We start from the raw sequence: 27339 nt of genomic DNA, 5'->3' as shown, positions 1-27339 counted from the left end.
AAAGTCAAAATTAGTCCTTGAATTTCAAAGTGAGTCCTTTGAAATATCAACTATTATGTTCTTTTCCCAAACACTTTTGTTGTTCCTGCTTTTTGAATGCCCTAAGCAACGTTATTGAGCAATTGGGCTGAGGAGAATATGGATTTGGAAATTGTAATAGGTCAGACACGTTCTGTTGGCCAGGATCAGCTAACATTCAATAGAATTTACCACCTGCCACAGGGAATGTTCTAGTTCATTTTATCCTCAAAACAAACCCTGTGAGGTTGGTATAATTATTATCCCCTTTCTGCAGGTGGGAAAGGTAAGAACCAGAGGTGTGAACTGACTTGCCCAATGTCAAACAACAGCCCACACCCTGAGTAGAGAGGCAGCCCTAGCCCTCGTCCTCAATGAGCACTGCTCAAACTGGCAATGCCCCTCTTCGGGGAGGCATCTCTAAGCAAGAGAATTGAACTGAACACCTTCTGAAGGTCCTTTCCATTAATAGAGTTGAAGTCTCAGGCCTACCAGCTTTCTCCTCCCAGAAGAGCAAGCAGACCCTATGCAGTATCTTATACAACCTTTTCACTCATCCTCCCTCAAACAGTGGTGCCCATCTGCCCTTGCCTTTCTCACCCTGCACACCTGGGAGACTTCATCCCTCTACCACTGGAAGCCCCTTCTTTATCTTGATCCATGCTCCAGATCTCTTCTCTGAAGTCTAGAACCATCTCTCCAGCTTTGTGTCTCGTGTAGACTTTGTGCTCCACCTGCAGTGTGAACTCAGTGGTGGGAGCAGGCGTGGGGGTGTGTGGGGGGGTGGCACAGGGTTGGGATGATCTTCTTGCTCAGAACCTCCTCCTCCCTCTGTGTTCCTCTTCCCAGGAAATGGCTCCACCATTAATCCATCTGCTTAAGGCAGAACTCCAGGAGTCATGCTCAAGTTTTCTTTGCCTTCACTCCCCATACCTCATCAGGCACCAGGGCCTGGCAATGTTACCTCCTACCTATCTGTTGAATCTACTCCCTTCTCTCCATCCCCATTGCTACCTCCCTAGTCCAAGCCACAACCATCAGAGATGAAGTAAAAGGCAAAAGCCTTCCCCTGCCCTCTCTGCCTCTATTCTTCCCCTTCTAACCCATCCTTCACCCCACAGCCAGGATGACTTTTTTTTTAACTTTATTTTTTTAAGATTTTATTTATTTATTCATGAGAAACACACAGAGGCAGAGACATAAGCAGAGGAAGAAGAAGGCTCCCTGCAGGGAGCTCGATGTGAAACTGGATCCCTGAATCCCGGGATCAGGACCTGAGCCAAAGGCAGACGCTCAACCACTGAACCACCCAGGTGCCCCTTTATCTATTTATTTGAGAGAGCATGAGCAGGGGGAAAGGCATAGGGAGAGGGAGAAGCAGACTCCCAGCTGAGTAAGGAGGCTGACACAGGGCTGGATCCCAGGACTCTGAGATCAGGACCTGAACCAAAGGCTGGTGCTTAACCGGCTGAGCCCCACAGGCACCCCCCAGGGTGAGTTCTTTAAAACAAAATCTGGAAAAAAAAATAAAAATAAAGCAAAATCTGGCTGTCTCTTCCTGGCCCACAGCTCTTTTATTTCTTTCTTTCTTCTTTCTTTTCTTCCTTCCTTCCTTCCTTCTTTCCTTCCTTTTTTTAAAAGATTTTATTTATTCATGAAAGACACAGAGAGAGGGGCAGAGACAGGCAGAGGGAGAAGCAGCCTCCCTGCAGGAAGTCCAATGCAGAACTCCATTCTGGGACCCCCAGGATCACAACCTAAGCTAAAGGCAGGTGCTCAACCACTGAGCCACCCAGGCACCCTCTTTATTTCTCTTAAGATTAAGTTGAAATTCCTATACATGTCTGATGAAGTGCTGTGCTATTAAGCAAGTCATTTTCCAGGATGGACTCTGGAGTCTATATCAAACCTCAGTCCTGATGCCATACAAGCCATATAACAGCCAGTGTGACTTTTGATACACTCTTGATCACTCTGGCCTGCCATTCTTTCACTTGCACAGTAGGACATAACAGTTCATACAAGGTAGGGTTGTTGTGAGGGTGCGTGCAGTGTGCTGAGCTCTGTGCCCCACACTGAGGTGCTCTAATCACTCATTACAAGTTAGATCCTAGAAGTATAAAGTCATCAGTACCAGCCATATATATTATTATTGGTGTAATCAACTAATGATTAATAATCATGATCAGGACCTCATGGATCTTGTTAAATTCTACTATACATTATTATTGATTTGGCGTTTATGATTATCTCTCCAGCCGTACTTCTCACAACCCCCTCCCCTGACCTTTCTTCACACACTCCCATCCTCCTCTAGTTTTCTCACTCTGTATCTCTATTAAGTTTTTCTCTGCCCATCCTGATTCCTCCAACCTCTTTTTGTATTGCTTCCCTTCCAGTATCAATTCAGGCATCTATTCCTCCGGGACGCCTGCCCAGACCCTCCTCAAGACCACTGTGGATGGCTCTTCAATGGGCCCCCAGAGCACCCCATGCTCCCTTTTTACAGCCTCTATCATAACCGTATTTGTAAGTATATCTGCAGTTTTGCTTCCCGTGGTTTCAGTGACCCAAGTTCAACCGTGGCCCAGAAGCAGATGGTCCTCCTCCTGACATAGCATTAGAAGATCAACAGTAGCCTAACACCACGTCACAGTGCTTACATCATTCACCTCACTTCATCTCCTCATGTAGACATTTTATCATCTTACATCATCATCATCATCATAAGAAGAGTGAGTATAGGACAATAAGATATTTTGGGAGATGATCATGTTCACATAACATTTATCACAGAATATTGTCATAATTGTTCTGTTTATTCATTGTCATTGTTAATCTCTTCCTGTGTCTATTTATGAATTCAAATTTATCATAGGCACATAGAGGAGAAAACATAGTATATATAGGGTTCAGTATTATCTTCGGTTTCAGGTATCCACTGGGGGTCTTTTTAATCTTTTTTTGAGATTTTATTTATTCATGAGAGACACACAGAGAGGCAGAGACACAGACAGAGGGAAAAGCAGGCTCCCTGCAGGGAGCCCGATGCGGAACTCGATCCCAGGTCCCCAGGGTCACAAACTGAACCAAAGGCAAGACACTCAACCACTGAGCCACCCAGGTGCCCCATCCACTGGGGGTCTTGAAACATACCCCCTGCAGATAAGAAGGGACTACTATACTATTTGTCAGATGCCTGTAATTAGAACATCAGCTTGGTGAGGAGCTCTGTGTTTTATTCACCACTACATCCCATGCTGTTAGCACTGCTGGGCAATAGTAGTTGTCCAATAAACATGTGCTGAATGAACAAGAGACCAACCTGGCTGCAGTCCTCCCTCATTGCCCTCGACCCTGACTCTCTTCAGGGGGTCCAAGGCCCTGAGCCAAAACTTTCCAAAGCGAAAAGCTACTACCTGAGCATAGAATCAGAATGAACCAAAGCAGGTGAGTTAACCAACTGGTCACAAGAACTTTCTCTGGTTAGGGATATTTCTCTCCTTGGGTTCATCACCATCTCATGCTCTGTGGGCCTAGTGAAGGTGTGGGTGTTAGGATATGTGTTTTGTGCAGGGGATAGGAGGGGAGATTTAGGGCAAGTTGATTTACCTCCCTGAACTTTACTTTTGTCATCTGTAAAATGATGAACAAGACCTACTTGGTGGGGCCATCATGGAGATTCACTGAGGTAACACGTTGGAGGTGCTTTGTACGCTGTAAAAGACCATGTGTAGCACTTGATGATGATCAAACACAAAAAGTGTGTTGGCTCCATTCTTTTCAAGACCCTATGTACACAAGGGCCCTCCTGCTTGTACAACATTATCTTTAACAATCAGGTTACAACTGATTGACATTATCGCTTTCTTTATATTTGGCAGATCTCCAGCCTGTGGCAACATGCTGGTCACCATAGAGACCCGAAAAGTCGCATTGTACCACATTTACAAGCCAACCCTTAAAGTGGATTATTTTGCAGATGGCTGCTTTCATCTATTCAATGTTGATTCTATTAGTTCTAATTTCCGAAGGTAACATTTTCTGACCTTGTCGCCTCAAGCACAAGCAAAAACTTTGGGTTCCTTTTTCTTTCTTTTCTTTTCTTTTTTTTTTTTTGGAAGTGAAAAAGTACAAGGTGTCCTTGGGGAAACAGAGAGGAAACAAGACAGAAGGAGGGTAGGTTTCTAAGGGAACTGCAGGATATACCTCTTATTCATTCATTTGTTCAGCACCCACAACACACCAGTAACTGGGCTAGATAGTGGGGATTATGGTGGTGAGCAAGATTAGCCTTATGGACTTCACCGACTCTTGAAGGAGACAGGCAATTAAACAATTTTTTTAAGTAACCTCTACCCCCAAGGTGGGGCTTGAACTCACGATCCTGAGAGCAAGAGTCAAGTGCTCCATTGACTAAACCAGCCAGGTGCCCCGTAAATAGGCCATTTTAATATACTGTGGCAGATTCTAGGATGGCAAGAACAGGGAAACAGAGTGCTGAGGGCCTCTGGCATTCCCAGAAGTTTCCCAGAGGAAGCAATATCTCAGCTGACACCTGAAGGATAGCTGAGAGTGGGAAAATCTCCTAGAAGAAAAGTGTCAAAAGGATATGAAGAGAGGGGCACCTGGGTGGCTCAGTAGGTTAAGCATCTGCCTTTGGCTCAGGTCATGATGCCAGGGTCCTGGGATCAAGTCCCGCCTGGGGCTTCCTGCTCAGCAGAGAACCTGTTTCCCCCTCTCCTTCTGCCTGCTGCTCACCCTGCTTATACTCTCTGTCAAATATATAAAATATTTTTCAAAAAACTCTATTTAAATGGTAATATATAAATTTACAATTAAGCAAATTATATTAAATGTAAAGGTAATAAATACTAAACACTCATTACTTCCTAATTATTTTACATTTTACTATATATGCACTCAAGGTTATTTATGCCATCGTATATATGTGGGGGAAATGCTTATGTAGTGGTGTGCTGCTGTGCACCTCCTTCCAGCTCTCCATTCAGTGACATCATGATGGTAGCTTGAAATTGGTAAACACCTCAATCAGGACTTGATTAATTGCTTTGTTGATGGCCTAAAGTTAAGGAAGCAATGGAGAGGGCAGCCCTGGTGGCTCAGCAGTTTAGCGCCACCTTTTGCCCAGGGCATGATCCTGGAGACCTAGGATCGAGTCTCATGTCAGGCTCCCTGGATGGAGCCTGCTTCTCCTTCTGCCTGTGTCTCTGCCTCTCTGTCTCTGTGTTTCTCATGAATAAATGAAGCAATGGAGAAAATGTTAAAATGCAGACTAAACTTGGGGCGCCTGGGTGGCTTGATAGGCTGAGCATCTGCCTCTGTCTTGAGTCATGATCCTGGGGTCCTGGGATTGAGCCCCGCATAGGGCTCCCTGCTGAATAGGGAGCCTGCTTCTCCCTCTCTCTCTCCCTTTACCCCTGCTTGTGCTCTCCCACTCTCTCTCTCTCTCTCAAATAAATAAAACCTTTAAAAAATTTAAAAATGCAGATTAAACTTGGTATGTTGTGTCTTGTAGCCATTATGACTAGTACAAAAAAATTAAGAAGATACTCTTTCAACATTTGAAAACTATTATCTAATTCAGCAAAGAAGTTGCTCACAACATTGACAAATGAGTGAAGTTCTTATGAATGTCTTTGTTGTTTTGCTTTTGTCTCATTTGTTAATGCAGACCTAGATGTCAACCAACACTTTTGTCAAAACTACATTTTTTGATCATTTGTAACCATAATCATAGATTGATATGGCTATAAGAATTTGGCAAAAATCTATGACAGCTTTCTGTAAGAACCAACTGACTATATGGAATTCACAATAAAGAGTATTGCCTAGGGGACACCTGGGTGGTTCAGCGGTTGAGTGTCTGCCTTTGGCTCAGGGCATGATCCTGGGGTCCTAGGAATCGAGTCCCACATTGGGCTCTCTGAGTGGAGCCTGCTTCTCCTCCCTTTTCCTATGTCTCTGCCTCTCTCTCTGTATCTTTCATGAATAAATAAATAAAATCTTTAAAAAAATTGAGTATTTCATTATTATTTGTAAATTGTGTTATACATTCTTTGTATCAGTGAAACTTATAATAAACCTATGAACATGTATATGTGCCCATTTTTTTAGGGAGTTAGCGGTTAAATATTTACCACCACACCACTGATTACACATGTTTACCATTTCTAGAAAAGCCAAGAAAAATGCATAAGTATATCCCTAGGAAAACCCCAGGAATACACTGAAACATGGTTGGCTCTTGGAAAGTTTCTTCTTTCTATTGATGTTGTTGTTGTTGAACAATGTTTGTTGTCCCTTGGGAACGTTGTTGTTATTATTTATTGTTTAAACATTACAGCATTCAGGGCACCTGGGTCGTGGCTCAGTTGGTTGAGCTTCTGCCTTCAGCTCAGGTCAGGATCAAGAGGTCCTGGGATTGAGCCCCATGTCAGACTCCCTGCTCAGCGGGGAGTCTGCTTCTCCCTGTCCCTCTGCTCCTCCTGCCCTGCTCATACTCCTCTCTCTCTCTCAAATAAATAATAAAATTAAAATCTTAAAAAAAAAAGTACAACATTCTCAAAAGCCAAAATGGTAGGGGCATGTGGATGGCTCAATTGGTTGGGTGACTCTTGATTTCAGCTCAGGTCATGGTCTCAGGGCGGTGGGATCGAGCTCGATGTTGAGCCCTGTATTGAGCCCCGGTGTCTGGCTCCAGACTCAGTGCTTAGCGGGGAGTCTGCTGGAGATTCTGTGTCTCTCTACCCCTCCCCAGGCTCGTGCATGTTCTCTCGCTGTGTCTCTCTCATAAATAAATTTAAAACATAGCACAATGGTAGAAGAAATTGACCCACAAACTCCTGCCTGAGCAAATCAAACCTTTTTCTTTTTCATTCTCTCTCTTTGAACTTTAGGATTGATCTTTGATTTGGGGGAATTTTTGAAGCCTAACAATCTGGGCAGATAAGTGGATTCCCCTGATTCAGGGTGGAAAAGTCCTACCTGAAAAGATAGCATCTCTCTTGAGTATCTAGTTTGTACCCAAGGTAATATGGAAATTAACTTTGGGTGGAGCCCCTGAGAGTCAGCCCTTGCCATCTCTTGGCACTAGGAATGGAAGGTCATGATGTCTGCGACTTACTTTCAAGAGGTTCAGAAAAATAGGGATGTGTGTGTGTATGTCTACAAAGAGAAATAAAGCAAATATGGCAAAATGTTAATTATTGCATCTAGCTGGTGTCTATATGGATGATCATTGTACTGCTCTTTTGGCTTTTCTATATATTTGAATATGTTCATAATATAAACTACATATATAAAAATGGTATTAGGGAAAGATGCTGAGAGAGGAGAGTACCTCTTGTGTTCATGAAAGAGCAGGGGGCCAGTGTGGTTGGAACAGGTTGAGCCAGGGTAAGAGTAGTAGAAATGAGAGGCCAGGTTGTGAGTGCCTTGTAGGGCCTCATGATGATTGTGGCATTTAGTCTGAGTGAGATGGGAGCCATTCAGGGGCTGTGAGCAGAGGAGGGACCTGACCTGACTAAACACACTTTATTATTATTATTTTAAAGATTTTATTTATTTATTCATGAGAGACATAGAGGCAGAGATGTAGGCAGAGATGTAGGCAGAGAGAGAAGCAGGCTTCATGTAGGGAGCCCAATGTGGGACTCGATCCCGGGACTCCAGGATCATGCCCTGGGCTGAAGGCAGGCGTTCAACTGCTGAGCTACCCAGGTGTCCCCACACTTTATTATTTTTTTTAAAAAGATTTTAATTAGGTAATCTCTGTGGCCAACATGAAGCTTGAACCCAGGACCCCAAGATCAAGAGTCACATGCTCTACCGATTGAGCCAGGCAGGCACCCCCTGACTTACCTACTTTAAACAGGGTCCCTCTGGCCTCTGGGTCGAGATTGGAAGTGAGAGACCAGTCAGGGGCTAATGTTATAATGTGTAACGTACACAAGATTGTTGGTGCCTCAGACTAGGGTGGTAGCAATGCAGGTGATAAGAAATAGTGCAGTATTACTTGGGGTGGGGGAGAGGGCAGACACTATACTATTTATTTGTTCCTTTATAAGTTTATTATGAAAAATGTCAGGGATGCTTGGGTGGCTCAGCAGTTGAACATCTCATGAAAAAATAAATAAATCTTTTAAAAAAAGAAAAATGTCAAACCTATACAGAAGTAGAACAACTAGTGTAATGAGCCTCATGTAACCATCATAAAAATGATTTTATTTATTTTTTAAATTTTTATTTATTTATTCGTGAGCGACACAGAGAAAGAGAGGCAGAGACATAGACATAGGGAGAAGCGGGCTCCATGCAGGAAGCCTGATGTGGGACCCCAGGGACTCCAAGATCACACCCTGAGCCAAAGGCAGACGCTCAACCACTGACCCACCCAGGCATCCCATGATTTCATTTATTTATTTGATAGAGAGAAAGAGAGAGAGAAAGAGAGAGAGCACAAGCAGTGGGGAGACAGAAAAGCAGGCTCCCCTCTGAGCATGGAGCCCAATGAGAGAAGAGAGAAGAGAGAAGAGAGAAGAGAGAGAGAGAGAGAGAGAGAGAGAGAGAGAGAGAGAGCACAAGCAGTGGGGAGACAGAGAAGCAGGCTCCCCTCTGAGCATGGAGCCCAATGTGGGGCCGGATCCCAGGAACCTGGAATCACAACCTGAGCTGAAGGCAGGGGCTTAACCAACTGAGCCACCCAGACGCCTGAAGATTATTTTATTTTAGATTCTATTTATTCATGAGAGACACAGAGAGAAAGAGGCAGAGACACAGGCAGAGAGAGAAGCAGGCTCCACGCAGGGAGCCCGACGTGGGACTCGATCCTGGGTCTCCAGGATCACGCCCTGGGCCGAAGGCAGCGCTAAACGGCTGAGCCACCCAGGCTGCCCCCAAGATTATTTTAAAGCAAATTCCAGATTGTTGGTTTCTTCTATAAATACTTCAGTATGTATCTCTGGAAAACTTTCCATGATTGTCTCACAAAAAATTAACAATAATTTCTAAATATCACGAAACATGAATTCTGTACATACTTTGAAGGTAGAACCAATGGGATTTTTAAAAAGATTTTTATTTACTTACTTGGGAGAAAGAGCATAGAGGGAGATGGAGAAGCTGACTCCCCACTGAGCAGAGAGCCTGATCCCAGGACTCTAAGATCCTGACTGGAGCCGACGGTGGATGCCCAACTGACTGTGCCACCCAGGTGCCCTTCCACTCCTGATATTTTCTAATGAAATTACATGGAGTGTGAGGAAAGGAAAGGAGATGGATTAAGAACATGTCCAAAGTGTTTGGCTTGAGTAATTGGTAAGACAGTTTGCCCTGACCTGAGATGGGAAAGACAATGGATAGAACTGACTGGCATCAGTCAGGAGGCAGTGGGGGAGGATATCATTCTCTCTGTAATGTCTCGTTTAGCAGCAGGAACACAGGATTTGGATATCAAAAAAAACCAAGATGGCTCTTGTAAACTATAAAGTGCTACATGAATCCTAGTTGTATTCTTCTCAAAGCTGTGCTGTGCTACTCTCTGACTGGAGCATTAGCCCCAGCCCACTGAAGGCACAAGGGAAGTAAACCAAACCCAGTAAAGGTCTGTTTCTTCAGTCAGTTTCATCTCAATACCATTTGTCTGCATCCCTGTTGAAATGATCGCTAAAGTTCCCTGCAGCTCTAAGATTTTTTTTTTAAGATTTTATTTATTCATTCATGAGAGAGAGAGAGAGAGAGAGAGAGAGGCAGAGACACAGGCAGAGGGAGAAGCAGGCTCCATGCAGGGAGCCCAACATGGGACTCGATCCTGGGTCTCCAGGATCAGACCCTGGGCTGAAGGCGGTGCTAAACCGCTGAGCCACCCGGGCCGCCCCAGCTCTAAGATTTTATGAATCAAATTGGAAGCCTTCAAAAGCCCTACAAACACACGAGCAATTTTATTTGGAAAACTGTAGCTCAGTCTGATGATACAAGCTGCTTTGGCTAAGTACACCCACATGACCTGGTTGTTAGCATGGAAATCTTTCCCACATTAGGGCTACTTGCTAATAAAAAAATTCCTGGGGCACCTGGGTAGCTCAGCGTTTGAGTGTCTGCCTTTGGTTCAGGTTGTGATCGAGTCCTGGGATCGAGTCCTGCATCAGGCTCCCTGTAGGGAGCCTGCATCTCCCTCTGCCTATGTTTCTGCCTCTCTCTGTGTGTCTCTCATGAATAAATAAAATCTTTTTTTTTTCCTTCCTTTTTTTTTTTTTTTTTAGATTTTTTTTAAATTTTTATTTATTTATGATAGTCACAGAGAGAGAGAGAGAGAGGCAGAGACACAGGCAGAGGGAGAAGCAGGCTCCATGCACCGGGAACCCGACGTGGGATTCGATCCCGGGTCTCCAGGATCGCGCCCTGGGCCAAAGGCAGGCGCCAAACCGCTGCGCCACCCAGGGATCCCATAAATAAAATCTTTAAAAAAAATTTAAAAATTCCTGCACTAGCTTCACAAATAAAAAAAAAAAGACATTTAAAATGTTGTTTACTTCTGCACCGTGAAGGAAAACAATCAGCAAAACTAAAAGGCAACCCATGGAATGGGAGCTATTTGCAAATGACATATCCAGTAAACGGTTAGCATATGAACTTAGACAACTCAACACCCAAAAAACAAATAATCCAATTAGAAACTGGGAAGAAGACAAGAACAGACATTTCTCCAAAGACATCCAAATGGTAGATATACGAAAAGATGTTCATCACTCACCATCCGGGAAATGCAAATCAAAACTACAATGAGCTATCACCTCATACTTGTCAGAATGGCAGAATTCAACAACACAAGAAACTGCAGGTGTTAGAGAGGATGCAGAGAAAAAAAAAAAACTCATGTACTGTGGGTGGGAAGGCAAACTGGTGCAGCCAACTCTGGAAAACAGTATGGAGGTTCCTCAAAAAGTTAAAAATACAACTATCTTGGCAGCCCGGGTGGCTCAGTGGTTTAGCGCCGCCTTCAGCCCAGGGCCTGATCCTGGAGACCCCGGGATTGAGTCTCACGTCAGGCTCCCTGCATGGAGCCTGCTTCTTCCTCTGCCTGTGTCTCTGCCTCTGTGTGTGTGTCTCTCATGAATAAATAAATAAAACCTTAAAAAAACCACTAATTCAAAGGGATACATGCACCCTGATGTTTACAGCAGCACTTACAATAGACAAGATATGGAAGCAGCCCAAGTGTCCATTGATTGATGAATGGATAAAGATGTGGTATATTATTCAGCCATAAAAAGAATGAAATCTTGCCATTTGCAATGACATGGATGGAGCTAGTGTATAATGCTAAGCAAAATAATCCAGTCAGAGGATGACAAATACTCTGAGTTCAGTCATGTGGAATTTAGGAAATAAATCAAATGAGCAAAGGGAAGAAAAAAAGACAAACCAAGAAACACTCTTAACTATAGAGAACAAACTGATGGTTACCAGAGGGGAGGTAGGGGGTGGGTTAAATAGGTGACGGAGATTAGGGAAAGCAATTGTGATGAGCACCAGGTGATGTACAGAATTGTTGAATCATTACATTGTATGTACACCTGAGACTAATATAACACTGGTAACTCATGTTAACTGGAATTAAAAATTTGAGGGGCACCTGGGTGGCTCAGATGGTTAAGCATCTGCTTTTGGCTCAGGTCATGATCCTGGGGTCCTGGGATCAAGCCCCTCGTCGGGCTCCCCACTCAGTGGGAAGTCTGCTTCTCCTCTATGCCCCTGGCTTATGCTCTTGTTCACTGTCAAATAAATAAAATCTTTTAAAAAACCGTGAAAAAGTACTTATGTGTAGAGGCATTAAAAAAAAGCATTTAAAAACTTGTGATGTGAGCAGTTGTGATGTGGCTGTGAGACTGCAGCCAAACACACCAATTCCCCCATTGCACAAGATGGCTGGCCGATGAAGCATCTAGGAAACCCCTGCCCATGTGGAAAGATCCAATTGAGAGGCCTCTCATTCCTATTTGCTTTGCTTCCTTAGCTAAAATTCAAATAATTTCCATCATCTGCGGAGCTGAGACTTCTAAAAGAACATCCATGGGTGCAGGGAGCAGGGTGGCAGCAAGAGAATTGACCAGTATTTAGGACTCCTGCCCTTTGGCCTTTCACTGTCTCACCAGCCTATTTTTCAAGAACACCTTTATTTTTTTCAAAGATTTTATTTATTTATTCATGAGAGACACAGAGAGAAGGCAGAGACATAGGCAGAGGGAGAAGCAGGCTCCTTGCAGGAAGCCCAATGTGGGACTTGATTACGGAATTCTGGGATCACACCCTGGGCCGAAGGCAGCCACTCAACCACTGACCCACCCAGGCGTCCCAAGGGACAGCTTCAGATTACTTCTGGCCTGGCTCCTCATCAGAACTGCCTATCTGGATGAGCTCCACAGGATTACACTTTAGCAACATGTCTGGCAAGCACAATACCACACCCCTCTCTGGCTTGATTTGATTGGAACTTGTTCTTGAAAAAAATCCCTTTCTCCTGCTGAGGTCTCAGGTTGACTGCTCTCAAGCCCCAGCCAGTCGTGCTTTGGAGTTTGCAAAATGAAGGGCAGAGAAGCCCTGTGAGACCAAATCGGCTTGGAAGACTCCCTCAGGAGTCCTTTAGCTGATCCCTCCTTTAGCTGATCAGTTTGCACCTGTGGCTAACAAGCCCAAGATCCAGCTGGGGTGGAGACACTGCAAGCCACAGATCTTCAGCATACCTCCTTCTGTCAGACCACAGACCTGGGCACCTGGGAGGACCATTATGTGTGCCAAGTTAAACACGTGAAGTGAACTTACCCAGGCTCATCATGCTTCAGATAGATTCCCAAAACGGGGGGCCCCGGGTGGCTCAGTTGGTTAAGTGTCTGCCTTCAGCTCAGGTCATGATCCCTGGGATCTAGCCCCACAATGGGCTCCCTGCTCCACAGGGAGTCTTCTTCTGTCTCCTCTCCTATTCATGCTCACTCTCAAACAAAATCTAAAAAAATAAAGTTCAAATGGCCTTTTTATCTGAAAACTTGTCATGGTGGAATCATTTAGTAAGTTAGGTCTGCAACAAGATGTTTAAGCGATTGTGACACCTGGGTGGCTCAGTGGTTAAGTGCCTTCAGCTCAGGGCATGATCCTGGAGTCCCAGGAGGAGTCCCACATTGGGCTCCCCATGGGGAGCCTGCTTTTCCCTCTGCCCAGGTCTTTGCCTAGCTCTCCTTATCTCTCATGAATAAATCAAATAAAAAAAAAAAAACAGTGATGGTGAGACACAAGACCAGTTTTGCTCCTCAGGAGGGATCTGGCTACATCAAGAGTTACTTTGTTACATGATCACAACTGGGTGGAAGAGGAAGGCATGCTGTAACCTTGTGGTTGGAGGCCAGGGATGCTGTTTATCTCCCCACAATATACAGGACAGCCACCCACAAGTTATCTGGACCAAGAATATGAAGGTTGACAAGCCCTGCTATAGGAGGTAAAGAGGCTTTTTTTTAGCAGACTTGCCTTATAGGGAAAAAGGAAGAGAGCTGGCCCCTTCCAGCAAGGACAATTCTTAAGATTGGTGGGCAGGGAACTTGGGTGGCTCAATGGCCTAAGCTTGATTAGGCTCAGGTCATCATCTCAAGGTCCTAAGATCAAGCCCTGGGAGTCCCAGAGCGGGCCCTGTGCTGGACAGGGAGTCTAAGAATTCTCTCCCTGTCCCTCCTGCACCTCTAAAATAAACCTTAGGAAAAAAGATTGGTGGGCAAGGGGCACCTGGGTGACTTGCTCAGGTCATGACCTCAAGCCCCACATCTGGCTCCATGATTAGTGGCGAGTCTGCTGAAGATTCTCTCCCGCTGCTTCACCTTGCTCTAAAAAACAGATGAACCAGGGGAAGGAGGGCATCGAATTTTTTTTTCCAAGTGAAGAGTCAACAGTACAGAGGAGTTATGGCCAACAATCTGGGCTCTCCCCCCTCCTGGGTTAGTTGCTGCTCGTTCTTAAGTCTGGTGTGTTCTCCCTCCCACTGCCCAAGCCCAGCCTAAAACAAAAACAAAACAAAACAAAAAACCCAAACCACTCACAGGAAGCCCTCCATCACAGAATGCCCAAGCCTGCTGGAGGATTCAATCTACTTTTCATGTTAGAAATAAAACAGTAGGCAACTGTAAAAGAAAACAAAACCCCAACCCAGACCACAACAAACACCATGAGACATTTAGCGTGCTGTAGAATCTTTAATTAAGTATAAAGACTTCCAATCACGTCACCCAGGGACCATTTTACCCACTGCTCTGTTTGGCTGCCAGTCTCTTGTCTCTTTCCTCAGCAATGGTGAGGCGGATACCCTTTCCACGGGGAAGAGAAATCCATGGTTTGTTGCCCTGGAGGGGAGAACAAGGAGTGTCAAGACCCACCACACACTAACTCCCATTAGCAGCTTGGCACGTGCTCTATTTGTCCTCTCATTTAAAGAAACAGAGGCCTGAGAACATTAAGCCACAGCCAGGCAGTCCTAAGACCTTTAGATGCTGGCTTATGAGAAATATCCACTGTCTGGGCTGCTGGGGCCACCCTATTAAACTTGCTGCCCATACACGTAGATGTGAACTATTTTAATGTCCTTCGTAGTTAATGACTTACAATTACTAAGTAGTGTCCGAGGCTGACCACTAGTCCCCCCAACCCCCAGGCACTAATTGGAAAAACCAGTGTAAGGCATATTCACTTCATTACTGGTACTTTTCATCAACTAAGGTGATCAGACCCCCCTTGGATTCTGTGATACTGCAAAAGCACAGGCTTGCCCCAGCCCTGCTCTGTGTGAGCCCTATCCCAGAAGAGGATTTACAGTATGATCAGTAAAGCCAGCCAGGAGCCAGGTGCTGCACTCCCAGCAGTACCTACATTTACAGGTTTCCCTGGGCTAGAGAAGGGAAACCCGGACTTACTTTGCCAATAACAAAAATGTTGGAGAGTCGGGTGGCAAAGCTGTTGCCATTGGCATCTTTCACGTGAACTACATCAAAAGAACCAGGGTGTCTCTCTCGGTTGGTGATCACACCAATTCTTCCCAGGTTGGCACCTCCAGTCACCATACACAGATTACCTAGAGAGAAGAAGCAATCTGCTCAGGCAGGGCAAGGTACCATGCCAATCTATAACCCGATGTGATGAATGACCAGAGATAGGCCTAAAACAAAGTTTTCTCATTTGAATTTACTTCTATTGCTATCTGTTAGCCAAGCAAGCACTCAGGGCCCTCTTAGGATTTGCCCTGCATCTCCCCCTCCCCCCCTAAAAATCTAAGCTCCATCAAACACACCTCTCCAGGTCACCATGTCTTGCCTAGGTTGTTCGGTTCCAAGGCCCAATTCTCTGCTGCAGTTGCTCACAGAAGTTGAGGATGGTGCCCAAGTGACTAAGAGCTGTAGCCCAATTAGGGTGGCTTGCTTTTTGGGCACCTTCCTACCTAGCCCTCAAGCATTTACACAGATAGGGAAGTTTTGAGACCTCTAGAGGAGATCTGAGGTGTCTTATAATAGGCTCATCTCAGCCACTCAGAATATTCTGAGCATTTGGGCTTCTGGAAGTGAACATACCATATACCTGGGTATTGGAGCAGAGACTCTGGGCACTTGTTTCTGCCCTCCATCCAACAGAAATCTGTTCAACCCCTCACACCTCATCAAAGCCACTCCTTCCCCCATTCAGAACACATCCCTATCTCTAACCCTTACTACCACTACAAAGCCATGCTGATGACACACAATAAGGTTTAACATCCCCCCCACATTTCTTAAAACTTCACAAGTTGCCCCCTTCCTGATCTTTTACCACATCAAAAGACCTCTAGCTTTGGTTGCTAATTAGGTCACATCAGAATCACTGAAAAGAGCTCAAAACAAAACCAAACCCTGTAGCCAGGCCCCATACAAGTACATCCTAAAGCTTGATTAAATTCTCATTTAATTTAATTTAAGGGGGAGAGAAGCAAAGAATAGTTCTTATACCTGGGCTTTCATGAAAATGCCCAGGTTGCACTGAGGCTTGCTTACCAGTATCAAACTTGATGAAATCCGTAATCTTTCCAGTCTCCAAATCAATCTGAATGGTGTCATTCACCTTGATGAGGGGATCAGGATAGCGGATGGTGCGAGCATCATGAGTCACCAGGTGAGGGATGCCTTTTGTTCCCACAAAGATCTTTCTCACTTTGCACAACTTATACTGGAAACGTAAGTTAGCCTCATTTAATTCAGCTCACATGCACCACATGCTCCAGAAATGTATGAAACAGTAATTTCAAAACTGCAAGTCACTGGGTTAGAAATTCAATTAGCAGCTAAAGGCAACAGCCACACAGGAAATGCTCGTTTCCCAAATTACTGAATGGACTTGACTTCCCACCCTCAATAAATTTCTCTTACGCTGTCCCTCTCTAAGGTATTCTTCCTGTTACAGGTTTTCTTTGTATGTCCAAGTCCAAGGCATCCAAGGTCCCACAACAGGGAGACTCCTTCAGCGAGTGAGTTGATCACCCTTCTTTCCCGAGACTGTGTCAGCATCCCAGGTCCCCTGAATTCTTCCAACTTCTCCGCATCAGCCTCCTAACAAGTGCTATTTGGTGGCTCCTTCTATCACAGTTGAATTTTGCCTCACAAACTGCAATTGTATTACCAGTTCCCCTAATCAACAAACATTTCACACAAAACATTTCAACCTTGGACTTTTACTCCCTGACCACCTACCTCTCCAAATAAATCAAATCACTTTGATGCCATTGGACACGTCCTCCAGCCTGCTGATAATAAGGCAGCTAAGGCAATTGCAATTAGGAGCCGAATCATGCGATTGAATTAACCCTCATGTATACCCAATAACTGAAGGGGTCTTAAACTTTTGTGTAAAACCACAACAAACTGGATTAAATGTCTGCAATCTTTTTTTTTTATCTTAAATGCCCCAAGGGGGATCAGTCTCCTCCATTAACACCTTTCCTCTCTCCAGAGTAAAGCTAGACCCACAAATGGAGACATGATAAAGGGCCAATCAGATTGGACTAGTATTGATTTTGCCGGTCCCTTATACTTAAAGGCACTTCAGGCACTAATAAATTTTCCATTACTTTCCTTGCTTCTAAAAGTCAACCTGGAAGCCACTGTTAAACTGGAATTTATTTCTGCATCAAAACACAATGTTGAAGGTGTTAACTTCAATTGGGGGCCAATTATTAGATATCCAGGAATGGACAGTGATACAACGATTGGTAGGACTTTTGAGGACATAAAATTGCATACACAAGAGAATCCCATCAAACTGTGAACTGGCTATTTTCAGGTATTAAGACTGTTAAGTCATTAAGATCTACCCATCTCACTGCAATGGACCATTCCATATACTCAATCCAGGCTGTCATTTAGAACCAAGTGACTTTACTGAACGAAGGCCCAGCCTGTTTGCAACACTCACCTTGGCCTCCTCAGGTGTAATCCGATGAACAGCAAAGCGACCCTTGGTGTCATAGATTAGACGGAAATTCTCCCCAGTCTTGTCAATGCTGATGACATCTGATATCAACAGTAACTAGGGTTACTATAAAGCCACTACCCCCCTGCTTTCCATTTTGATACCAACAAGAATTCCTACGACTAATGGATCACAGCCAGCTCATCTTTTAAGGTTTCAAAACCCCGTATTTGATATATAAAACTGAAAGTGAATTCGAATTTGGTCTTGAGAACCGCTTCCTGGTTATATACAGCCCTATACTTGGTCAGCAAAAAGCTGAAGTGGAAGGTCATGCTTTACTCCAGCAACTGATTAAAAGCCCACCGATATTCAATATGACCACCATTTTGGAGGAAGGGAAATCAATAAAAAGGAACCAGCACCATGGGCCCACCACTAACCACTTACCCATAAAACCAGCAGGGTAGGTGATATCAGTTCGGACCTTGCCATCAATCTTAATAAAACGCTGCATACAGATCTTCTTCACTTCATCCCCTGTTAGGGCATACTTAAGTCTGTTCCTTAGGAAAATGATGAGAGGAAGACATTCTCTCAGCTTATGGGGGCCAGTAGATGGGCGAGGGGCCTGTAAAATGATGGGGGAAAGAAAAAAGCTTTAACTACTGTTGGGATTCACGCAAACCTACTTCCTACGGCCTGAGACTCCTCAACTAGGCACCAGACTGTACATCGGCCCCAGAATTTGGGTAAACCAGAGGTGTTCAAAAATTGTTAAATTACTTCAGACCTTAAAGCTTTATTAGCATTTTTTCCCTTCAGAGGTCCAGAGCCATTAAGAACATTTCAGTTCGGAGTCCATCTTCTATGTGGTACGGGGAATAAATGAGGTAGAGCTATTAAGAGTGAGGTGGGGTGCAGCTAGACAGCACAAGGCCTTCAAAAGCAGAGTAAGACAACACTTTTCCCATAGTCCTGTCCGCAAATAAGCTATGGATATAGTAATCAGGGATGCCTGGGTACACAAGAGACTATAAAACAGGCCCCTGAACATGTCAAAGCAGATCTCTATCAAAATAGGAAAAGGAAAGTGTCTCTTAAGACATTTAGAATTTATTAGATATGCTCGCAATAGGATACTTACAAACACACCGGTCAGTTTATCCAGCATCCAGTGCTTTGGAGCTGCTACACGCTTCAGATGCTTCTTGGGACCACGAGCCTGAAGGAGAGTTTCAGGGGTTTAGCTTTCATTGCTGCTAAAATGGTTACAGGTGGTTTCAAGAATAGTTTACGACTTCAACTTCTTGAAACAAGTGAGTCTGTTTCCTCTCCAGCAAAATGTGTACAATGTTAAAAGCGTGGGGTATACAGTTACCTAGCAAATACTACAGGCTCCATCGACTGTAACCTCTCTCCCCCTCACTGGACAGAGAACACTTATTACTCTCTATTTGAGGGCTCTTCGAAGTAGTTTCAAGCTACCCCTTAAAATGTGTCCGCTTCTCGACACGGTCTTTCCTAAGAAAGTATTTTGGCAAAATAGTCAGGGGCTGGACCTTGGGTCACAGAGCGAGCCAGCAACAGAAAAGGCCAAGAGCCCAATCCGTGCTCCTGCTGGTTACTCAATCACATAGGAAAGTTGCGCCGAGATCGACCTGCTTTCCTCAGAACCACGTGCCTGCCAATGGCTACTCCCTTGTACTCTAGGGGGCAAAAGCCGAGCCGCTTTCACTTTAAGAAAAGGAAGCACTTTAACACTATGTACACATGCTTACCAGCCACACTACGTCAAGTCAGGCCGTACCAAAAAAAAAAAAAAAAAAAAAAAGCAACTAGGAGTTCTCGGTCCAACGTAAGCGGTGCCCACTCGCCCCGGGCCCATCACCTGCCCATCCCGCCTACCCGCGCGGCTCAAGCCGGTGAAAACTGTCCCTCCTAGGGTCACAGGATGCGTGGTCGGGCGTGGCCGGGCCAGACACCGAGGCCTTCCCGCCAGCCGCTCCGATTTCCCCTTGCTCCGGGGCCGGTACTCGCCCTCGCTCTCCTGGGCCAACCCGCAGGCTGCAGTCCCTTTGCCTCCACCCGGCCACCCTCTGCATGAACCCCGGAGCCCTGGGAGTCCCCAGCCCTGGAAGGATGGAAGCTGATGGACCCCGAGAGCTCCCGAAGAAACCTCCTTACCATGGCTGCGATAGGCACGAAAAGAGGACTGCCTCTTTCCGGTACACGAGAAAAGAGGGTCAGAGGCTGCGCGCGCGCTGGAGCCTTCAATGCTCCGCCCAGTTCCGCCCTTGCGCGGCACACCAGGATTTTATCTTGCCACCTACTGGTGGGAGGTCATAGGGCCGAGGCTTGGGCAATTTTCTCACTCTTTTCTTCCAGCCCCCGACCCCCCAGCAACATTTGTTGCGCGCCTCCGGTGCGCGCCTGATTTCAGCGTTAGCTGCTGGAATATGGTCCCTGCCGTGAAGGACAGGGCAAAGTGAGGCTACCTAAAGTCCCACATACACACAATTGTAGAATCAGTATAATATATATTAAAGATATTTAATATCTTTTTTTAAAAGATTTATTTATTCATGAGGGACACACACACACACACACACAGAGAGAGAGAGAGAGAGAGAGAGAGAGAGAGAGAGACAGGCAGAGGGAGAAGCAGGCTCCATGCAGGGAGCCCGATGTGGGACTGTGCCACCGGGGGCTGCCCAATATTAAATCTTTTTAAAAATATTTATTTATTTGATGGAGAGGACACGCGCGCGCGCACAAGCAGAGGGAGCAGAGGCCGAGAAAAAGCAGGCTCCCCACTGAGCAGTAGGGCTCCATCCCAAGACCCAGGGATCAGGACCCTAGCCTAAGGCAGACGCGCAACCTACCCGCCAATGAGGCACCCCTATTAATACTTAAACATACTTTTTCCCTTTTTCCGAGTTCCCTTGAGCCAGCCAGCCTGCCCACACTATAAATCGGAAAGAACCAACATTTTTTAAAAGATACTTACTTATTTATTTGGCAGATTGTTGAGAGAGAGAGAGAGCAAGGGGAGGAGCAGAGGAAGAGGGAGACGGAGAGAGAAAATCCCAAGCTCACTCTGTGCTGAGCATGGAGCCCAATGAGTGTCTCCATCCCAGGACCCTGAGATCAAAACCTGAGCAGAAATCAAGAGTCAGGGCAGCCCGGGTGGCTCAGCGGTTTAGTGCCTCCTTCAGCCCAGGGCCAGATCCTGGAGACCGGGGATGGAGTCCCACACCAGACTCCCTGCGTGGAGCCTGCTTGTGTCTCTGCCTCTCTGTCTGTGTCTCTCATGAATAAATAAATAAAATCTTAAAAAAAAAAAAAAGAAATCAAGAGTCAGGAAAGCCGGGTGGCTCAGCGGTTGAGCGTTTGTCTGCCTTCAGTTCAGGGCATGATCCTGGTACACCAGGATCGAATCCCACATCAGGTTCCCTGCATGGAGCCTCCTTCTCCCTCTGCCTCTGTCTCTGTCTCTGTCTCTCTCTCTCATGAATAAATAAATAAAATCTTAAAAAAACAATCAAGAGTCAGAGGCTCAACCGCTGAGCCATCCAGGTACCCCAGGAAGAACAAACATTTTTATTCTCTCTTGCTTCTCACAGATGGCTGAGGCGGTGCAGTGTAGGGGGCAGGAGGGTAGGATCTTTGCTTGAACCTTGGCACCCTGCCCCTAACTTCCTGTACCACACTTTTGCCACATATCATAAAGTCTCAGGGAAGAGAAGAGACATTAGAGACTATCTGGTTATCTCACTAAACCTTAGATCTAATCACACTACTTTCCTACTTTGAAACTGCCCTTGGTGCTCCCGCCTGGTCTGTCAGATCTCTGCACCTGTCACCTGCTGCCTACTGCCCCTGGACACTCATTGCTCCCTTCCCCCATCCTAAGACTCAAAGATTAAACCACTCCAAACTATTTACTGCTCTCAGAAAGCTACCTCTTTTCAAGCCTCCTGCCTGTGGGCCTGATGATTCCTCAGCTTGGAACTGCCACAGATATCCCACTCCACTTCTTGGGCATCTAATCCCACTCCTCAGCCTTGGAGATACAGAACAGCTCAAGTCCTGGCTCTGTAAGCCTGCAGCCCCCCTCAAGCAGGATCAATCCCACATTCTTCTGCCCCAGAGCCTTTTGTTCAGACTCCATGACAGAATTTAACATTTTGGGTTGTAATGAGTAGTGTCCTTGTCTGTCCTCTGTTAGACTCTGAGCATCTCCATAATCTCCATAACAGAGACTGTCCTAATTCATCTGGGCAGGCCCTTTGCCACCTAACAGAGAACTTTTGCCCTGTGTCCGGCACTCGGCAAGTACCTGTTGAATAAATAAATTGAGTCAACATCCCACTTGTTCTACCTAAGTCTTGCTACACTGTCCCGGAGAGTGTCCAGCCTGTGCCTGAACTCCTCCCACCCTGGGGTCAAGCTCATTATTCACAAGGTCCCATTTTATTTTATTTTAAAATGTTATTTATTCAAAGAGATGCAGAGAGAGAGAGAGAGGGGCAGAGACACAGGCAGAGGGAGAAGCAGGCTCCATGCAGAGAGCCTGACGTGGGACTCGATCCCGGGACTCCAGTATCATGCCCTGGGCTGCAGGCGGCGCTAAACCGTTGCGCCACCGAGACTGCCCTCACAAGGTCCCATTTTATTTATTTATTTATTTTTTAATTTAATTTTATTTTATTTATGATAGTCAGAGAGAGAGAGGCAGAGACACAGGCAGAGGGAGGAGAAGCAGGCTCCATGCACCGGGAGCCCGACGTGGGATTCGATCCCGGGTCTCCAGGATCGCGCCCTGGGCCAACGGAAGGCGCCAAACCGCTGCGCCACCCAGGGATCCCACAAGGTCCCATTTTATATGTGACTCCCCTCTGAGACTCGACTTCTGAGACTTGACCCCTCAGCAGTCTGCAGAGGTGCAATAGAGAAAAAAATTGTGGCTCTTCTTTTTTTTTTTAAGATTTTATTTATTTATGATAGACATAGAGAGAGAGAGGCAGAGACACAGGCAGAGGAAGAGGCAGGCTCCATGCAGGGAGCCCGACGTGGGACTAGATTGCGGGACTCGATTGCGGGACTCCAGGATCGGACTCCAGGATCGCGGAACTCCAGGATTGCGCCCTGGGCCAAAGGCAGGCGCTAAACCGCTGAGCCACCCCGGGATCCCCAATTGTGGCTCTTCTAAACCACACACTGTTCACTAGGAGTGTTCACTAGATTCCTCTTTGTATAAAACTAGGCCCATAGTAAAGCATGCTATAAATGATTATTGGAAGGAAGGGGCAATTGATTGGAGGTGGGGATTAGAAAGAGTGAAGGTGATGAGGCAAAGAATGGACAGTGGTTTCTGAGGTTTTGGGTCTGAGATCATTGGGGAGATAGTGGTATAGCTAACAGAAATGATGGGAGTTGATTTGGGAGTGAGGAATAACCATGGGACTTCCAGCCAGAGAGGGCAGGAGAAATGGGGTAAGTAAATTAGGTAAGAGCTGCAGATCTTACCTAAGCAGGATCACATGGCCAGTTAGGGGTGGGGGCCAGACTGGTGGGTTGGGAGCCAGTCTCTGACCTCCCAGGTTCATGGTTTGTACTAAGGCTTGTCAAAGGACTTGAGGGGAATCAAAGTACCTTTCTCGGTATATATATATTTTTCCCTCTGTCAATTTGTATTTATGCACAAAGACATTCTAACAACAATGAGGGGAATTTGCAAAGAGCTTAAGAAAATCACAAACAGTACCTCCCCCAACACCCTAGACACATCATCTGTATTGATTTGTTCCTTTTCCTGTTCTCATTCCGATCGGTTTGTGTGCATGCATACTTTTACATAATTTAAGTCCTAGCATACAGACCATTTTGTATTCTGCTTTTACTATATAATAAACACCTTCCGACTTGCTACATAATCTTCATAATTAGTATTTTAACGGCTGCATCATATTCCATTAAATGGATGTCCCATAATTAATAAAAGTTTTCTATTGTTGAACATTGTTTTCTGCACTTTTTCTTCATTATGAATGCTGCTATAGTGAACCATTTCCTTCTTAGCTTTTTGCTTCTGTCAAATGAGTTCTTTAGACTAAATCCACTTCTTCACCCAACATTTGGGTTGAGCACCTACTCTGTGTCAACCTCAGTGTTACCAACCAGGGATGCAGAAATGATTAAGATCTAGTTCTGGCTCTCAATGGGAGAGGCAAGTGAGGAGGAGAGGATGGAAAATCAGGAGAAGCTCACCAGAGAAAAGATGGTGGTGAGGCAGTCTGGAACACAGAGTGCTGCTGAATCTTAAGAATCTTGGACTTTAGCCTGTAGGTAGGTATACAATGAGGCAGGGGGCGTTGAAAGGTTTGAAGGATGACACAGAATCAGCTTTATATTTTATAAGGATAACTCTGCTCCCTATAGAATGGATTGAAAGAGGGGCACCTGGGTGGCTCAGTCAGTTAAGCATCTGCCTTGGGCTCAGGTCATGATTCCAGGGTCCTGGGATCCAGCCCCACATCAGGCTCCCTGTTCAGGACGGAGTCTGCTTCTCCCTCTCCCTCTGCTGCTCCCCGTGTTTGTTCTCTCTCACTCTCTTTCTCAAATAAATAAATAAAATCTTTTTTTTTTTTTTTTAAGAATAGCTTGAAGCAAGTGTCAGTGGCTTGGAGGGGATGGGTTAGGGCTATTTCAACTATATGAGCAAGAAACAGCAGGTGAGACCCACATCTGTGACTGCAGGGAGGAGGAAGAGGCAGATTCAAAAGACATTGCAAATGGAGTATTGGAAGGATCTGATGCAAAAGATGAATGTGCAGGAGTGAGGGACAAAGAGGTAATTAGGATGACTCCCAGGTGGGGATCCCTGGGTGGCTCAGTGGTTTAGCGCCTGCCTTCAGCCCAGGGCTTGATCCTGGAGTCCCGGGATCGAGTCCCACATCAGGCTCCCTGCATGGAGCCTGCCTGTGTCTCTGCCTCTCTCTCTGTCTCTCATGAATAAATAGATAAAAATCTTTTTAAAAAAGGATGACTCCCAGGTTTCTGGTTTGGTGACTCGGTGGTGCATTCACTAGGAAAAAGAAAGAGGTATTCTTGGTGTGAGTGAGATGCACAGCCGGGGAGGAGGACATCAGATTGGAGATGGCTTATAGACACAGGTCTGAGCTCAGGTGTGTGGTCTGGACTGAGGACTTACATTTGGGAGAACTGGTGGGTCTGTGCTTAGTCCACAAGAGTGGTTGGCAATAACTGTCAGAGAAGGAGCGTTACATTAAGAGTCTGAACGCTTTGCAGTAGTGTACGTGTATTGCCAAAAACTTTTCTCAGAAGAGCCTTGCAATTATGCTATACTCATGCTAGCCTGGTAATTACTTATTTTTAATTTTTACTTATGCAATTGTTTTAATTTGCACTTGAAAAATCACTTGTGAGGGGATCCCTGGGTGGCTCAGCGGTTTAGCGCCTGCCTTTGGCCCAGGGCGCGATCCTGGAGTCCTGGAATCGAGTCCCACATCGGGCTCCCAGCTCCCTGCTTCTCCCTCCTCCTGTGTCTCTGCCTCTCTCTCTCTCTCTCTTTTTCTATCATAAATAAATAAATAAATCTTTAAAAGAATCACTTGTGAGGTTGAACATTTTGGCATATGTGTACTTACCCATTCCATTTCCACTTGTGTGAAGTATCTCTGCCCATTTATCTTTAGGGGACGTGTTTTTCTGATTGATTTGCATGAACGCTCTATAAAACATGAAAGTTCATCTTTTGTTGTATTTGAGGCAGATATTTTTACTATTCGGTTATTTTCCTTTTGGTTATATTTTTCGATGTACAGTTTCAAATTTTTTTTAGATTTTTAAAAAGATTTTGTTTATTTATGAAAGACACACACACACAAAGGTAGAGACATAGGCAGAGGGAGAAGCAGGCTCCATGCAGGAAGCCCAACATGGGACTCGATCCCAGAGCCCCAGGATCACGCCTTGAGCCAAAGGCAGACGCTCAACCGCTGAGCCACCCAGGCGTCCCTAGATATATTTTTAAAGACTATTTATTCATGAGAGACAGAGACAGAAAGAGAGAAGCAGAGGGAGAACCAGGCTCCCCAGGGAGCCGAGATCCTGATGTGGGACTCAATCCTGGGACTTGATCCCAGTACTCCAGGATCACAAATTGAGCCAAAGGCAGACACTTAACTGACTGAGCCATACAGGAGGCCCTCAAAATTTTATATAACTAAATCTATCGATCTTTTCTCCTGCAATTTCTTCTCGTCAATTCAAAGCTTAGAAGATTACCATCAGTTCAAAGATCTGCTAAATACTCAATTCTATTTAGTAGCATATATTTAATTCTGTATCAACTTGGGGTTGATAAAGACAAATAGAATAAATAAAAAGAAAAAAATTCTATTTCTCCCCAGGTGGCTAATCAATTTTCTCATTGCAGTGTATTGAATGATCTTTCTCTTCTCTGTTGTATCCTAAGAACAGCTTTAGCATTAAATGAAATAATACAGTACATGGTTCTATTTTCTATAAGGGCTTGGGAGATGAAGTCTATGGTGAGGAAAGAACTGAAACACGAGTCCTCAGTATCCTGTTCTAGATTACCATAGGGAAGGGATGTGTATGAGTGGTTCATGGTCATAAGTGATGCTATGAGTGGAGCAGTCCAAACCCCTCCCTCCCCATCTTAAGAGTAGCCCTTCATGTCTCATATTCCCTGATCCACTAATTGTCAGCAATCAATGAGCCAGGACAGCCTACTCCTCCATTTCTCACATTGCTGGGACACAGTAAGACAGAGTGGAAAGAGCACAATTTGGGTCTGTCTCCGTGTGTGCTTGAGCAAGTGGCTTCACTTCTCTGAACTACAGGTTCCTTATCAGAAAATAAGAATAACAATCCTTCCTCTTCAGGTGGTTGTAAGGATCAGGGATGGTGTATCAAGTGCATTGGACACAGTAGTGAATCAATCAGTGGATGGATCAGTACTCCAGTTCTCCCCTGACCACTTCTGGCTACTCCCTTCTTTTTAAAAATTTTATTTATTTATTTATTCATGATAGACACACACACACACACACACACACACACACACACACACACACAGAGGCAGAGACAGGCAGAGGGAGGAGCAGGCTCCATGCAGGGAGCCCGAGGTGGGACTTGATCCAGGGTCTCCAGGATCATGCCCTGGGCTGAAGGCAGGTGCTGAACCGCTGAGCCCCCTGGGCTTCCCAGGCTACTCCCTTCTTAAACTTATTTTTTAAACAGCTTTGTTGAGGAATAATTGACATAAAATAAATGGCACATATCTAAAGTGTACAGTTTGGGGGCGCCTGGGTAGCACAGTCAGTGATCTCCACACAGGTGGTGATTTCTCAGGGTTGTGAGATGGAGGCCTGCATGGGATTCCTTGCTCAGTATAGAGTCTACTTGGGATTCTCTTTCCTTCTACTTCTGTCCCTTCTGCTAGCGCACTCTATTTATTTCAGAGAGAGTGAGAGAGAGAGAGAGAGAGAGAGAGAGCAAGCGCATAAGTAGAGGGTGCGGGGGGAAGGGCAGAGGCAGAGGGAGAAGCAGGTTTCCCATTGAGCAGAGACCTGGATGCAGGGTTTGATCCCAGGACCTCAGGATCATGACCAGAGCAGAAATCAGACACTTAACGGATTCAACCACCCGGGTGCCCCAATAAATAAGTCTTTAAAACAAAATCAAGTATACAGTTTGACAAATTTTGATGGACATATATACCCTACTCAACAGAACCATCACAACTGAGATAATGAACATGTTCATCATCCCTGAAAG

General features: G+C 45.3%; 1 protein-coding gene across 1 annotated transcript; it reads right to left on the bottom strand.

Moving 5' to 3' along the window:
• Window positions 1-14256: 14256 nt before the first annotated feature.
• On the bottom strand, window positions 14257-19784 carry RPS4X (ribosomal protein S4 X-linked). Its single transcript, XM_041742212.1, has 7 exons — window positions 19696-19784; window positions 18656-18733; window positions 17959-18139; window positions 17512-17609; window positions 16098-16269; window positions 14991-15148; window positions 14257-14423 (listed from the first exon to the last, which is right to left on the bottom strand). The coding sequence occupies exons 1-7, from the start codon at window positions 19696-19698 to the stop codon at window positions 14322-14324; spliced, it is 792 nt and encodes a 263-aa protein (XP_041598146.1). The 5' UTR covers window positions 19699-19784; the 3' UTR covers window positions 14257-14321.
• Between the last annotated feature and the right edge of the window lie 7555 nt (window positions 19785-27339).

Source organism: Vulpes lagopus, chromosome X (genome assembly GCF_018345385.1).
Source record: "Vulpes lagopus strain Blue_001 chromosome X, ASM1834538v1, whole genome shotgun sequence".
In the NCBI taxonomy this organism is placed as follows: domain Eukaryota; kingdom Metazoa; phylum Chordata; class Mammalia; order Carnivora; family Canidae; genus Vulpes; species Vulpes lagopus.
The sequence above is the reverse complement of the archived record's forward strand: the minus strand, read 5'-3'. Positions and strand labels throughout refer to the sequence as shown.

Coding starts and splice junctions, on each gene's coding strand:
- RPS4X (XM_041742212.1), bottom strand. Junction 16,270..17,511: donor TTACACCTGAGGAGGCCAAG/GTGAGTGTTGCA, acceptor TTACGTTTCCAG/TATAAGTTGTGCAAAGTGAG. Junction 14,424..14,990: donor ACATTTTTGTTATTGGCAAA/GTAAGTCCGGGT, acceptor TCTCCCCTCCAG/GGCAACAAACCATGGATTTC.